Source organism: Pagrus pagrus, assembly GCF_965226575.1.
Source record: "Pagrus pagrus genome assembly, chromosome: 4".
Taxonomy (NCBI): Eukaryota; Metazoa; Chordata; class Actinopteri; order Spariformes; family Sparidae; genus Pagrus; species Pagrus pagrus.
In genome coordinates, this window is record NC_140188.1 from 29,834,299 (window position 1) to 29,848,053 (window position 13,755).

The following is a 13,755-nucleotide window of genomic DNA, read 5'->3' on the forward strand; positions in this document are numbered from 1 at the left end:
TTTCTTCCCGATCTTTCTTCTCTTCCTATCATCTATATTATTCATCCTTCTCATTTTTTATTCACCATCTAGTTGGCAGGCTGTCAAGCTTCCCTCCCTGTTTCTACAGTTTTGCATTCCAACTAAATGGTGAAGCTCCCTCCCTCTCTCGCTTTCATAACCCCATCAAAAAAAAACAAAAAGAAAGATTCCCTCATGTGTGAGCAGAGATCCATGGCTGCCCTACAAACACAATGCCAGCCTTTCTGTCCTGGCATGAGAGGGACCGAGGAGGGAAAGAGAGAAAGGAAAAGAGAGATGTGGAGTTCTTTGTGTGTCCAGTGAGAGTTTCTGGATCTGAAGAAAGAAAAGCTGCTGACGTCCTCCCCCAGTCCGACACAAGTGGGCTTTGATGTGGTGGGAACAGACACACGTACTCAGAGACGTATAGGACTTTAGCTTAACTTCACAAAGAACTCAAACTGAACTCAACAGACTGAGCTTCAACCTCCCATTCAGAAAATTACACCACCTTGGTCTATGGCTGACTGTATTAAAATGTCTAAAAACAACTCCACCTTTGTTCTAAATGTTGTTGAGTTGTGTTCTTACATTATCCCAAATGTTTCCAACAAAGTTTACTCAAGTGTCCTCAAGGTAACAGTGCAGTTCATTCGATCGCCTGCCGCTATAACTTCAGGAGAGAGTCAGAGAGTGAGGAGATGAAACATGACAATGATGGTTAATAACTTAAGTTTGACCACAGGATCATTTGTTTATATTCAAGTGTTTGTTTGGTCCAGATCACTTTGCTGCACATTAGCTGGAAGCTAGTCAGCAACAGTACGTACAGAGGGTGTTTGTGTCTGTTTGAATTCAGGTCAACTTGATACAGAACCCACCAGAGACTCTGGTTCGCTCTCTTCTTTTTCCCGGTCAGTCAACATTGCAGAACAGAATGGAGGTCACCTCCGGATCACTGCTGCAGTCAGGTTGATAAACAGGAGTGAAGATAAATCCACTTTTTAATCCCAGAAGTTACAAAGTATTGTCTGAGCTCTCCTCCCGTCAGTAAACGGCTCCAGATCAGAGTAGAATCTGATGTGACTCCAGGTGTTTTCTGGATCTGAGCCGACTCTCTCCTCCAGAACTGGAGGCTCTGATCAGCTGAGCAGCTCCACTTCCTGCCGCCCTGCTTCACTTGGCCCTTTATACACAACACTCAGCAAACGTCCGTCATTTTATGATGACTGAGAGACAAATAGCAGCAGAAATGACATATTGTGTGTTGAAGTGTATTTTGGATTTCAGTTAAAGTGAATTGAAGCACAGAACTGTAACAACAGCTGACTCCACCAGCATTAATACATTTGTAAAAATGTAAAAAGAAGAAATCATTTTGTAATCCTGAGTTTGTTAGAGTCATTTTTGATGACTCGTTATCTTTATTTCAGCTTCTTGGAACTTTAGTTGCCTTCATGGGAAAATATTTGTGTGTCCATGCAGGATCTCTTATAATCTTCCTTATGTTTGGTTGGCAAAAACCCTTCTTTGTTTTTTGGGTTGTTTTTTTGTTTTGCAAAGTTAGTTTATGTGATACCAACATCTATCCATCCATGGCTTATGCGGCAGTGAACTTTTAATAATTATACTGTATTGTACATTATTTATTTGTCTCCTTCAACATGGTCACCTATTTATTTCTGAACTTTATTTTGTCAGTCATCACTCTCTCTTCCTCCCTTCCTCTTTGCTTGTCCTCCTTTGATCACCACTTACACACACACACACACACACACACGCACGTCTCTCTGTTATGTGGGACTTTGGTGCTGCCAGTCAGGAATGTAGTTCTTAGTTTAGTGGAGCAAGCAGCAACAGGTCCACCTCCTGAACGGGAGTTTGTGGAGGATACTGCACCGGTAGCTTGTGACAAAGGACTGAGATCAAGACAAAGACACAATCTGTGTTGCATGGACAGACACGGTGTTGAAGAAACTGTTGAATTCACTCGGCAGTCTTAGAGGTGTCCTGCTCAATCAGGTTCACACTGATAGGATTGAGTCAGTAGCCCGGAGCAGCTCTTTGCTATGGAGGCTATGCATTTGCTGGACAACTGGAGAAAGGTAATTCATATATGTAGAGACAACAAAGGTGAAATCTGACATGAGAACCATTGCATGAGTCCTGAGGGGAAACAGTGTGTAGTTGGCTGAATTGTTGCCTCTTGTGGCTCAGAGAAGAGTTTCTTGCTGAACTGAACATTATTTTTATTTTCTGGCTGTTTTGTGATTTACTTCCCTGCAGGCTGACTCTGCTGAATATCATTTCACGGGTCTGTCAGAAGAGCAAATATGATGATATCGCAGCAGTGTTTTGTTATCCTGCAGGCAGAGTACATCAGAACCATATTTTTCCATCCCTGCTGCACAACATTTTAGGCATGCAAATGACTCCGGGTACACTCTGTGATTGCTATAATGATGTGTTTTCTAATTTTCCTGTGTGGCTTCCAGTGCTTCCTCACAACCACAAGCTTCTCAGAGCTCACATAATGACTGTTTTCTCACATATGTGCGCTTATACCAACTCTGGACACTTCACACGTGTACCAATATAGACATGGAATATATTAATAGCTGTGTGTTCAGTGCTGACTTGCTGGAAATACCCAAAAATGACTGAGTAAGAGGGGAGGAATTTGGGCACAGCGTGTGTGAGTGTGTGTGTGTTTTCATAGACACCAGAGAGGCTTAGGTTGCTGATTTCCAGTTAATGTGTCAACTACCAAGAGATTTAAATGTGCGTGTGTACCACTTCCTCAGAGTGTGTTGCTAAATGCTGTCTACCATCTGTGTGTGTGTGTGTGTGTGTGTGTGTGTGAGTGATGACAGTATGAATCACACCTTTACACATTAGCCTGTAGGCAGAGTGGGGATGGGGAATCCCGGGAAATATGGTGCAATTTTCTGAGATTGTTGTGAAAAAAGAAGATCACACACTGACCACAAGAACGCACAAAGACACACACAAGATTGTGATCCTGGTTGAGATGAAGTCACACATGACGACACTCATCACTCATTCTGTGGCTAATATGGATGTTGTCATTTCCTCCCTCAGGATCTCCATGTGTCGCAGGGAGCCGTGGACAGCTCAGTGGACATGGACCGTCTGAACAGGAACATGCCAGAGTGTGGACGCCAAACCCGCCAGGTGTTACAGGTGAGTGTGGGTGTTTGGGGGATTTTGGGGGGGAATGAGACAGAAAGACAGAGCTAGAGGCCTCATTGTTCTCAACTTGGCAACCAACAGAGAAAAACATCGTCATGTGTTATGAATATGTCAATCTGGCTGCATGTTTCCAGTGTGGACACATTCTCATCCAAACAGAACGAGCTCTCATCTTCTCATAACTGTGTCCATTGATGTTAAATGTCACCACAGTGGCTGCTCTGGCAGAGTTCTAGCTCTTAAACTCTCCATGGATGATAAAGACAGAGTTGAAGCTGAGTGAAGAGGCAGCAGGTCAGGTCAGGCCGTACAGCTGGGACACGTCCTGACAGCATATGTCAGTGTGTTGTAAAGCAGGAATCTTCAGCCAGAGTCAGTAATTAGACAGAGCCGGAGATTGGTTGTCTGTGTTTCCCACCTGCTGGGTCTGACAATCCTATCAGGCATTAAGAGGAGGGTTGTGTGTGTGTATGTGTGTCATACTCACGTTATGGGGACCCATTTTCTTATGGGGACAAAACACAGATTCAGGTTAATGCTAGGGTTAGGAGTGTCGTGGTTATTGTTATGGTGAGGATAAGTCTCCAGGAGATGAATGTAATTCCCCAAAAGCAATGGAAACACAGCTGTGCGTGTGTGTGTATGTGTATGTACGTGCATGTGTGTGTGTGTGTGTGTGTGTGTGTGTGTGTGTGTGTGTGTGTGTGTGTGTGTGTGTGTGCGTGTGTGTGTGTATGGGTGCGAGATATGGAATATAAAACACATTGAGATTAAACTTTAATGATTCCTGTAGGGAAACTGGGACGCTGCAGCAGATACTGCACAGAAAACAGGAATATAAATAAGAAAACAGCAGACTGGAGGTTTTTATCTGTAGTTCGGCCAGTTTAAAGAGTTAAAGTGTAAGAATATAAAATGACTTCTTCTTGAAAAGTTCTTATATAAAAAGATAGGATATGCATCTCAGAAAAACTGAGTAGATATAACCTTAAATAAATCTGTTCAACCAGAAGACACTGGTTTGAATGAGATTTTCTAGTATGTGTGTGTTTGCATAGATGCAGTATGTGTACATGCAATATATATATATATATGTGTGTACAAGTACAATATATAAAAAGTACAATATATGTGTAAATTTTTGCATAGTGTTGCATTTTTATGTGGCACTCCTGCTTCATTTTTATTGGAGAAATATTTAATAAGACTTGTTTTTTAAAATTCATTATCAGTTATTTGGCTCTTGACATTCTAACCCCTGACCCAGCAGGTGGGGGAGGGGTCTGAACTGACACTGGTCCAATATTTGTATGGTTGTACGTTGAATTTAAGACAGGAAGTTGCCCTGACGCAGGCGTGGCTTATATATTATATCAGCAGGTACTTCTTTCTGTTATGTTGTGAACATGATGTTCATCCTCCAGTCAGCTGTCATTACATAAATTACAAAATCTTTGATTCCTGTCCAGACCTCATAAACTTATGTCAATGGACATAAAGAAAAATCTAACTGTAAAATGTAAATGCTGAAAGCAGACATGCACAATAAATATGGCAAAAACAGATTTAGATACGGAGTGTATAAAACGTGTATCACTACATCAAATACAATATATCTATATAGATACATATATCTAACAGATGTGAGACATACAGTATTTAACGTACATGCAGATTCAGACCGGCCTCACATTACATTGCACTGTATGTATCTGCATGTACAGACACACAGACAGAGGAGCAGGCTGTTGCTGGGTGCACCACATGGGAGCAGCAGCACACAGCATACGAGCCAGCATGAATCCTGCAGCGGCACCTCCCCTCTCCTCCCATCATTCCCAGTAAGCCTCCCAGTGCCTCCCAGTCAGTCTCTATCTCAGCAATCCTCTTAGGCTTGACCCCACTCCACCAACGGCACCACCACAATCACATAATCCTATTAGGACACACACGGCTAGCTAACCAGCCGAGAGGCTGAGTCAATGATCGCGCACAGGTTGGAAACAAGTAATGTAAGGGCTCGAAAGTGGGACAAAAAGACAGAATCGCAGCTGGTTTTTAAAATGCAAATCCATGCCAGTGAGTGACTCCACAGCCATCAGAGTTCATTTAACACTTCAGCTGGCACGGAGCTTTATCAGCACTGCTTCTTTATTCTGTGTCTGTCACTTCTAAATACATGAAAAATCATCTGCTGTGATGTGAAACTAATGAGTTATGGACCACACCTCACTGTCACTGACATATAGATTGACTTTCTGTTGATGCTAACAAAGATACAATAATAAAAAACATCAATTAAATCATCAAACGACAATACAAAGTTTCTTTACATTAGGGTTACAACACTACAGGGGGTCACTGGATAAACAGACAGAACTGTGACACAGATATATTTATATATATTTTGATTTATTTTTAATCAACCAAGCAGGGAAGAAATGTTCTGTCAATTATATATGATCCATTCACCCGGAGCCTGATAATAAATATACAAATTAAGCATTAAAACTGTATCATAACCATCATTAATAAATGGTTCATTTGCAGTTGATTAAACTTCAACTGTTAACAAACAATAAGATCATTTTAAGCCATTTATTAATCAGCTGTGAAGGTTTATGAACATCAGTTTCATCTTTATGACATCCAAATAATGTTTATAGCTGAACTACACAGTATTTATTAAACATTTACAAAAATAAACACTTAATAATAATTAACTGTATACTACTAATAATAATCAGTTGAACTTTACGGTAAACAATTATTTACTAAATGTTTCTTAAAACATTTTATTGTTCGTTAACAGTCAAATAACTATTAATTCATTGATGATGTTATCATAAAGTGTTACCTCTTTATCATTTTGTCAGTTTCTGCCCTAAGAACGAGATCGTTACTGCAGATCATTCAGTTTTAGATAATTAGCTGTCAGTTAAACGAATAGGACCACATGTGAGATTTATGTTTCTCCCTCCATCAGCTGGAAGGGAACATCAGTGTAAATATGCCGCTGATGAGTCAAAATCATTTTCTCTCCCTGGACTAATGGATGTAACTCAACAGTCATTTCATGACATCATACCCCAGGAGGAAGAACCGCAGACACAAGGAGAACAACACAAGACATGTTGCTGCATTTCACCTCACCGCTACACCGGCAGTAATTTAACAACAAGAGGACGATCTGTCTTTATATTCAGGCATCGCTGAGCTGAAAAAGTGCTCATCACAAGTTAGCTCATCGAGCGCCCTCCAGGAGCTTCATGTTTCCTAATTGCAGAGTGCTGTTGCTATGGCGACATCCCTTCCCCCTTGCTGAGCCCAGAGCACCCGGCGATGCTTTAGGCAGAGCTGCGAGGGGGAGAGGGGGGAGACGACACACACACACACACACACACACACACACACACAGCCAGAGCAGCCAGCGCTGGAAATGACCTCCCACAGTGAAGACATTCAGACTCCTCTTCTCAGCCCCACTGAGGAGGGTGGATCTCTCTGTCTGTCGGCCTGATGCATTAGTGAAGCAGTAAAACAGAAACATGAGTGTTGTCTCTCCTCTCTGACCGCCCGCTAATACTACATATCCATATTGCGTCATGCACAACCAATTAGTTCAGCTAATGGACAGGAAATGATTGCTGATCAGGCCTCATTCACAGTGTGCCATTTATAGTGCAGACATCGCTGTGCAAATGGAGACAGACGTGTAGATTACATACAGTGTGTTGCAATGTCTGCAAGGCTGTGAGTGACATTTTATTTGCAGTGCAGGTGTTCCCAGTCACTTAGTGATAATGAAGCTCATTTACACCAGTTATGTGTGAGGATTTAACATAGTTCATAGTACATGATTTGTCAACGGAAGAAGACGTAAGAATACTGCAGTAAAATGTCTGAAGCCAACTGGACCTCTGTTCTACATGTTGTTGAGTCTTGTACTTACATAATCCCGAGTGTTTCCGACAATCATCAGATGATGCAGCAGAGCGTGAGGAAGGAAGTCGGCGAACGTAACTAAATCGTTAAAACATGACCTCGCCCGTAAACATTTCAGCCTGAGTCACGTCAATTAGACACGGTGGTTATTTACAATGAAGACAACAACTCCCATGATCCCACACTGGAGACCCCTAGTGGCAGAAATTGCACACTGTGCATTAACTCAAAACATACAATTAATTTGGGTGTGTTTTATAGGAAAACTTCCACTTGAAGGAAAATTCCAACAACAAATGGTCCAAACATGGAAACCTATCACACCAGACAGTTTAAGAGACCTGCCCCCATTGTTGGCAACCCGACAATCAGTCAATTTTAATGCTACACAAACACAAAAAAGCTCATTTATCCAGACCAAAAACTCAGAATTTACAATTTGTTTGCGACTTTCCTTTTTCCAGAGCACTCCACTGGACCTGATTGAGACCGGAAAGGGGCTGAAGTTCCAGGCAGAGCGCCCTCACCTGGTCAGCCTGGGTAGTGGCCGACTGAGTACAGCCATCACCCTGCTGCCCCTTCCTGAAGGTGAGACTTCTCCTGCAGCACCAACACACCAGTCAGCCTCAGAGACGGATGTGGATGCAGCCACTGACGTCACTCTTACAGAAGACACTGCTGTTGTATTTTTGACTGCTCCTGCATTATTCAGTCAGTAAAACATCTAAGTGCTGGAGATTTTACCAGTGAAGTCACAACTTCTTACATTGCTGACGTCACTGCTAAACTCTCCAGCGCTTTGTTGACTTTCAGTTGTGGTCTTTGCTTTATTACATGAAGTTTGTTTAAAATGATTTTATTAGTTATCAACTTTTATAAAGGGCCACAACAACAACAACAACACACACACACACACACACACACACACACACACACACACACTTATACCTCTGCTGACCTGACCCTGTTATCACCTCTATATCTATCTTTCGTCCTTGTCTGTCTCTTTTGTCTGAGCTGCAGACACTTCATCATGTGTTTCTGTCTGCTGACCTCTTGGCCTCTGGTGTGCCTCTTTGTATGATGGTCTGTCTGTCTGCCGATTGTTTCCTGGCAGGTACAGTGTGTGTGAACCAGTGTGTTTGTTTGTTACACTTACCTGTAGCATTTCACCTGCCCCTCGTGTCCTCACATGACCACTATCATTGTTTCTATGCCACTCTGTGATTTCCACGTGGCATTCGGGGGCACACCCCCATCATCTTTCTAGTTTCAGGTTGATTTTCTTACTGAAGTCTCTGAGGACGTTACTCTCTAACTGTCGAGCCACCACAATCCAGACGAGGTACACTTGTCTCAGTCACCTTCAGTTATAAGTGTCCGCTCAAAGCAGCAGGCTTAATGAACAGCAGCTTATAACCTTTTAGCTTTTACAAGGAGGGGCGCCGCGTGAGTGGCAGCCTGTTACAGCAGCTCTCGCTCACCTTTGAGCTTTTTCTTCTTTTTTTATAACTTTTAGTACTTTTTAACTTTTTTTATTTACTTGACTTTGGAGCGCTTTCTCCGGGCAGTATGGAGACCAGAGTTGTTTTTATCGCTCTGGTCTTAATTCTGCTTCTTTCGCTGTTTTCCGCCGTGTCCGGGGAGCCTGTACGCGGCCCTATTGTTTACAGTAGGGATCAGCTGTTGGCCCTCAGTAGCGCTGCGGTGCCGCCGCTCGAGCGGCCCGATGTCCCGCGGGAGTTGAAGAGGAGGAGACGCGGGTGCCGTGCCGGAGCTGCTCGCCGTAGCAGGAGGAGACGCTACCGACCCATCCTCCCGTCCATCATCATGGGGAATGTAAGATCTCTCCCCAACAAGATGGACGAGCTAACGGCGCTGACCCGGCATCAGAGGGACTACCGTGAGAGCAGCATCATGGTGTTTACTGAGACGTGGCTAACGGCGCAGACCCCGGACACGGACGCTAACCTGGACGGATTTCAAATGCGGCGGGCGGACAGGACGGCAGAGAGCGGTAAGAGGAAAGGAGGAGGGCTGGCTGTGTTTGTTAATGACAGATGGTGTAACTCTGGGCACATCACTGTTAAAGAGCAGGTCTGCAGTAAAGACATTGAACTTTTAGCGGTTAGCATGAGGCCGTACTACCTCCCGAGGGAGTTTACACAGGTGATCGTACTCGCTGTGTATATCCCCCCCTCTGCTAACGCTGATGCAGCTTGTGACGCTCTCCACTCAGTCACAAGCTCACTGCAGACACAGCACCCACAGGCCCTCTTCCTCATCTCTGGGGATTTCAATCATGCCTCTCTGTCCTCCACCCTGCCCACATTCACTCAGTATGTCACCTGCCACACCAGAGACAATAGAACACTGGACTTATTCTATGCCAACAGCAAGGAGGCATACAACTCATCCCCCCTCCCTCCCCTGGGAAGATCTGACCACAACCTGGTTCATCTCCTGCCTGTGTACAAGCCCCTTGTAAACAGGCAACCAGTGGAAACCCGCACAGTTAAAGCATGGACTGAGGAGTCTGAAGAGGCTCTGAGGGACTGCTTTGACTCAACTGTGTGGGAAGAACTGTGTGTTGCTCATGGGGAGGACATCGACAGCTTAACAGGATGCATAACGGACTACATCAACTTCTGTGTTGAAAACACTGTACCCACCAGGACTGTACGGTGTTTTTCAAACAGCAAACCCTGGATTAATCCTGACATTAAGGCTCTCCTTAAGGAGAAAAAGAGGGCCTTTAGGTCAGGAAACAAGGAGGAGCTGAAGGCTGTGCAGAAGGAGCTGAGGAAGAAGATCCGAGAGGGGAAGAACAGCTACAGGAGGAAGATGGAGGTCCAGCTGCAGCAGAGTAACATCAGTGGAGTCTGGAAAAGCCTTAAAACCATCTCAGGACTGAGGAAACCAGACTCCCAGGCTGCCGGGGATCAGACGTGGGTGAACGACCTGAACCTATTTTTCAATAGGTTTGACCAGACACCCACCCCTCCCCCGGCCCATTCATCTCTGCTGCCCCCCACCACCTCTTCCCCCCCCCCTGTTTCCTGCCCAATTCTCACCTCTACCTCCCTCTCCACTGCTTTCATGTCGCAGACACCCTCCACTGCCCCCCCTGACATTCACCCACCTCCCCCACCCGACACTCAGCCCCCCTGCTCCAATCTGTCCCTCTCCACTATCCAGGTGAGGAATCAACTGAGGAAGATGAAGGTGAAGAAGTCCACGGGTCCAGACGGGATCAGCTCCAGGCTCCTCAAGTCCTGTGCAGACCAGCTGTGCAGGATTGTGGAGTACATCTTTAACATGAGCCTGAAGCTGGGAAAAGTGCCACTGCTGTGGAAAACCTCCTGTGTGGTACCAGTACCAAAGATCCCTCACCCAAAGGACTTCAACAGCTACAGACCAGTTGCTCTCACTTCACACCTGATGAAGACCCTGGAGCGGCTGGTCCTTGTCCATCTCCGCCCTCTGGTGGGTCCTTTTATGGACCCACTCCAGTTTGCCTACCAGCCTGGCATCGGAGTGGACGACGCCATCATCTTCCTCCTGGACAGATCACTGTCCCACCTGGAGCAGCCTGGAAGCACTGTGAGGATCATGTTCTTTGATTTCTCCAGTGCTTTCAACACCATACAGCCTGCACTGTTGGGGGACAAGCTGGAGCTCACGGGGGTGGACCAACACCTCACGTCCTGGATCCTCGATTACCTCACCAACCGGCCACAGTATGTGAGGACTCGGGACTGCGTGTCGGACACGGTTGTCCGCAGTACAGGGGCCCCACAGGGAACAGTCCTGGCCCCTTTCCTGTTCACCCTGTACACTGCTGATTTCTCCCACCAAACACCCCACAGCCATCTACAAAAGTTCTCTGACGACTCTGCTATCGTCGGCCTCATCAGGGACGGGGATGACGGAGCCTACAGAGAACTTATTCAGGACTTTGTGGACTGGTGCCAGCGGAACCACCTCCAGCTCAACGCCGGGAAGACCAAAGAGCTGGTGGTGGATTTCCGCAGGCGCAAACAACCCTGCATTCAGGTGAACATCCTGGGAACGGACATTGAGATGGTGACGTCTTACAAGTACCTGGGAGTTCACCTGAACAACAAACTGGACTGGACTCATCACACTGCAGCAATATACAAGAAAGGTCAGAGCAGACTCCATCTGCTGAGGAAGCTCAGGTCCTTTGGAGTGCAGGGGGCACTCCTGACTTCTTTCTATGACTCTGTGGTGGCATCAGCCATTTTCTATGGTATAGTCTGCTGGAGCAGCAGCATTTCGGCAGCAGATAGGAAGAGACTTGATAAACTTATCAAGAAGGCCAGCTCCATCCTGGGATGCCCTCTTGACCCAGTGCAGGTGGTGGGAGACAGCAGGATGATGGCCAAGCTATCATCGCTGCTGGTGAAGGAGTCCCACCCCCTACAGGCCACTATCACAGCACTGGTCAGCTCCTTCAGTGACAGGCTGATACACCCCAAGTGTGTGAAGGAGAGGTATCGCAGGTCCTTCCTTCCTGCTGCTGTCAGAGTCTACAACCAGCACTGCTCCCAGTAGACCTCACTGTGCACTGTGCAATAAAAAAACTCTGCACATATCCACACACTTTCTGGTTTGCACAAATTGGACAATTTTTAATATCCATATTTATTATTTATTGTTTGTAAATAAAAATACCAACTGTTTAAACTTACACTGTCCATATTATAAATAATAAATACTATGTCATATTGTAAATACCAATTTCATATTGTAGATATTATGTATATACCAGTTAAATTCTATTTCTTATGTCTTATTATATTGTTTATTTTTTACTTTTATTACTGTTTAAGTGTGATACTGTCCTTTGGCTGTTGTGACAAAGAAATTTCCCCATTTGCGGGACAAATAAAGGAATTCTGATTCTGATTCTGATTCTGATTTTGCCCAGAGATTTGCCTCTCAGGTTACCTACATATAGACCATATGTATAGGCTGCTGGTGGTGGCTGGGAAAGTTATTTTCAAATATTTCTGGTAAAAACAAAAAACCGATTGATATGTATATGTTTCATTACAGGTCAGGGCTCAACAGTAAGGATTAAATCTATCAACTCACTTGCTTGAAGTGAGTCAGACAGCAGGTGCCAACTCAGCTGCAGAGCGTGTTGTACAGAGCTGGCTGTCAGCAGGGCAGAGAGCTCGCCAGGTGTAAAGGGGCTAAAGTTGAAACTGATTTCAGGCCAGTAGATTTGTGACCCACAATAAAACAGTGACGCTGAAGCCTGCAGGTGATATTCTTCTAACGTGTGCTAGAATTGATCGTCAATCAAAAATAAGGTGGTTAAGCACAGGACGAGTGCAGTGTAGTAAAGATCCTCCATCAAAATACATCAGGGATCAATACAGGAAGTAGTAGGGTTACAGTAGTAGTAGTGTGCATACGTGGCAAACACACAAACACACACACACACACACACACACACACACAGATGCATGCACAGAGAGAGAGAGAGAGAGAGAGAGAGAGAGAGAGAGCGAGGTAAAATGTGTGTCAAATAATGGGCAGGTCAGTTGTTTGATCCTCCGCAGTCTCACCCTCTCCTCTAGGTGTGTGTGTGTGTGTGTGTGTGTGTCTCAGTGGTTACTATGGTTACTATGAATGGCGCCTTGCACGTATCCTCTGCCACCAGTGTGTGAATGTGTGTGGTGGCTGAATGCTGAGTTGTGCTGTAAAGCCCTTTGATTGGTCGGTGAGACTAGAAAAATAAGATATAAATGCAGTCCATTACACACACACACACGCGCACACACACACACACGCACGCACGCACGCACGCACGCACGCACGCACGCACGCACGCACGCACACACACACACACACACACACACACACACACACACACACATTATTATTATAATTGGATATAATAATGTCATTGTAAACAGTTCATCCATGATTATGTAAACATGTCGTGACTCCATGAGTAACCTTCAGCACAGTGCTGTATGTAACCAACCACATTACATATTAAATGTGTATGACAGTGTTGGACCACATCACATGTTACTCTCACTGTTCTTCTGTCCTCCAGGCCGGACCACGTTGGGTCATGGACCCATGGACATTAACATCCAGGGCCCCGGGGTGGCTGCCCAGCACTGCTACATAGAGAACAGGTCCGGGCTCATCACGCTGCACCCCTGTGGGAACCTGTGTTCTGTGGACGGGCTCCAGGTCACACAGCCCGTCCGCCTGTCACAAGGTAGGAATCAGCCTGTGCGCACTCTGCCGTGCTGGGCGGTTACCTGCAGTTCAGTTTATTTACCGACGATACACCTTTCTGCTGAAGTCTGTGATCTCAGTTAATGTAATAATCCATAGATCAGCTCTCGACCTGGTCAATGAAATACAGCATCAGAACCAGCAGGTCTATTAGATCAAATACACAGTCTGCGCCTTGCAATCGATTGAAGAACAGCCTGAGCTTCCTGTGTTAATAAGTTAATAGAGCGAGCTGTGCTGTGCTCAGGCATGCAGATATTGAAGAAACCAGAGGGAGAGATGAATTGATTTTCACTCTGCCACATGCCC

At 45.2% G+C, this 13,755-nt stretch overlaps 2 protein-coding genes across 15 annotated transcripts in view; both read left to right on the forward strand.

Moving 5' to 3' along the window:
• The window catches only part of phldb1b (pleckstrin homology-like domain, family B, member 1b), a 118,229-nt gene that overhangs the window by 26,828 nt on the left and 77,646 nt on the right, over window positions 1–13,755 (forward strand). For all 14 annotated transcript variants that reach the window (XM_084351400.1, XM_084351392.1, XM_084351399.1 and 11 more), the window contains exons 2-4: window positions 3,103–3,204; window positions 7,623–7,746; window positions 13,256–13,426. In XM_084351400.1, coding sequence (XP_084207526.1) covers window positions 3,103–3,204; window positions 7,623–7,746; window positions 13,256–13,426 — 397 coding nt within the window. The remainder of the gene's footprint in view (window positions 1–3,102; window positions 3,205–7,622; window positions 7,747–13,255; window positions 13,427–13,755) is intronic.
• On the forward strand, window positions 8,731–10,909 carry LOC311255687 (uncharacterized protein; the record flags this gene model as incomplete). The annotated part of the gene is made up of 2 exons (XM_084350336.1): window positions 8,731–10,106; window positions 10,357–10,909. The coding sequence occupies 2 exons, from the start codon at window positions 8,731–8,733 to the stop codon at window positions 10,358–10,360; spliced, it is 1,380 nt and encodes a 459-aa protein (XP_084206462.1). The 3' UTR covers window positions 10,361–10,909.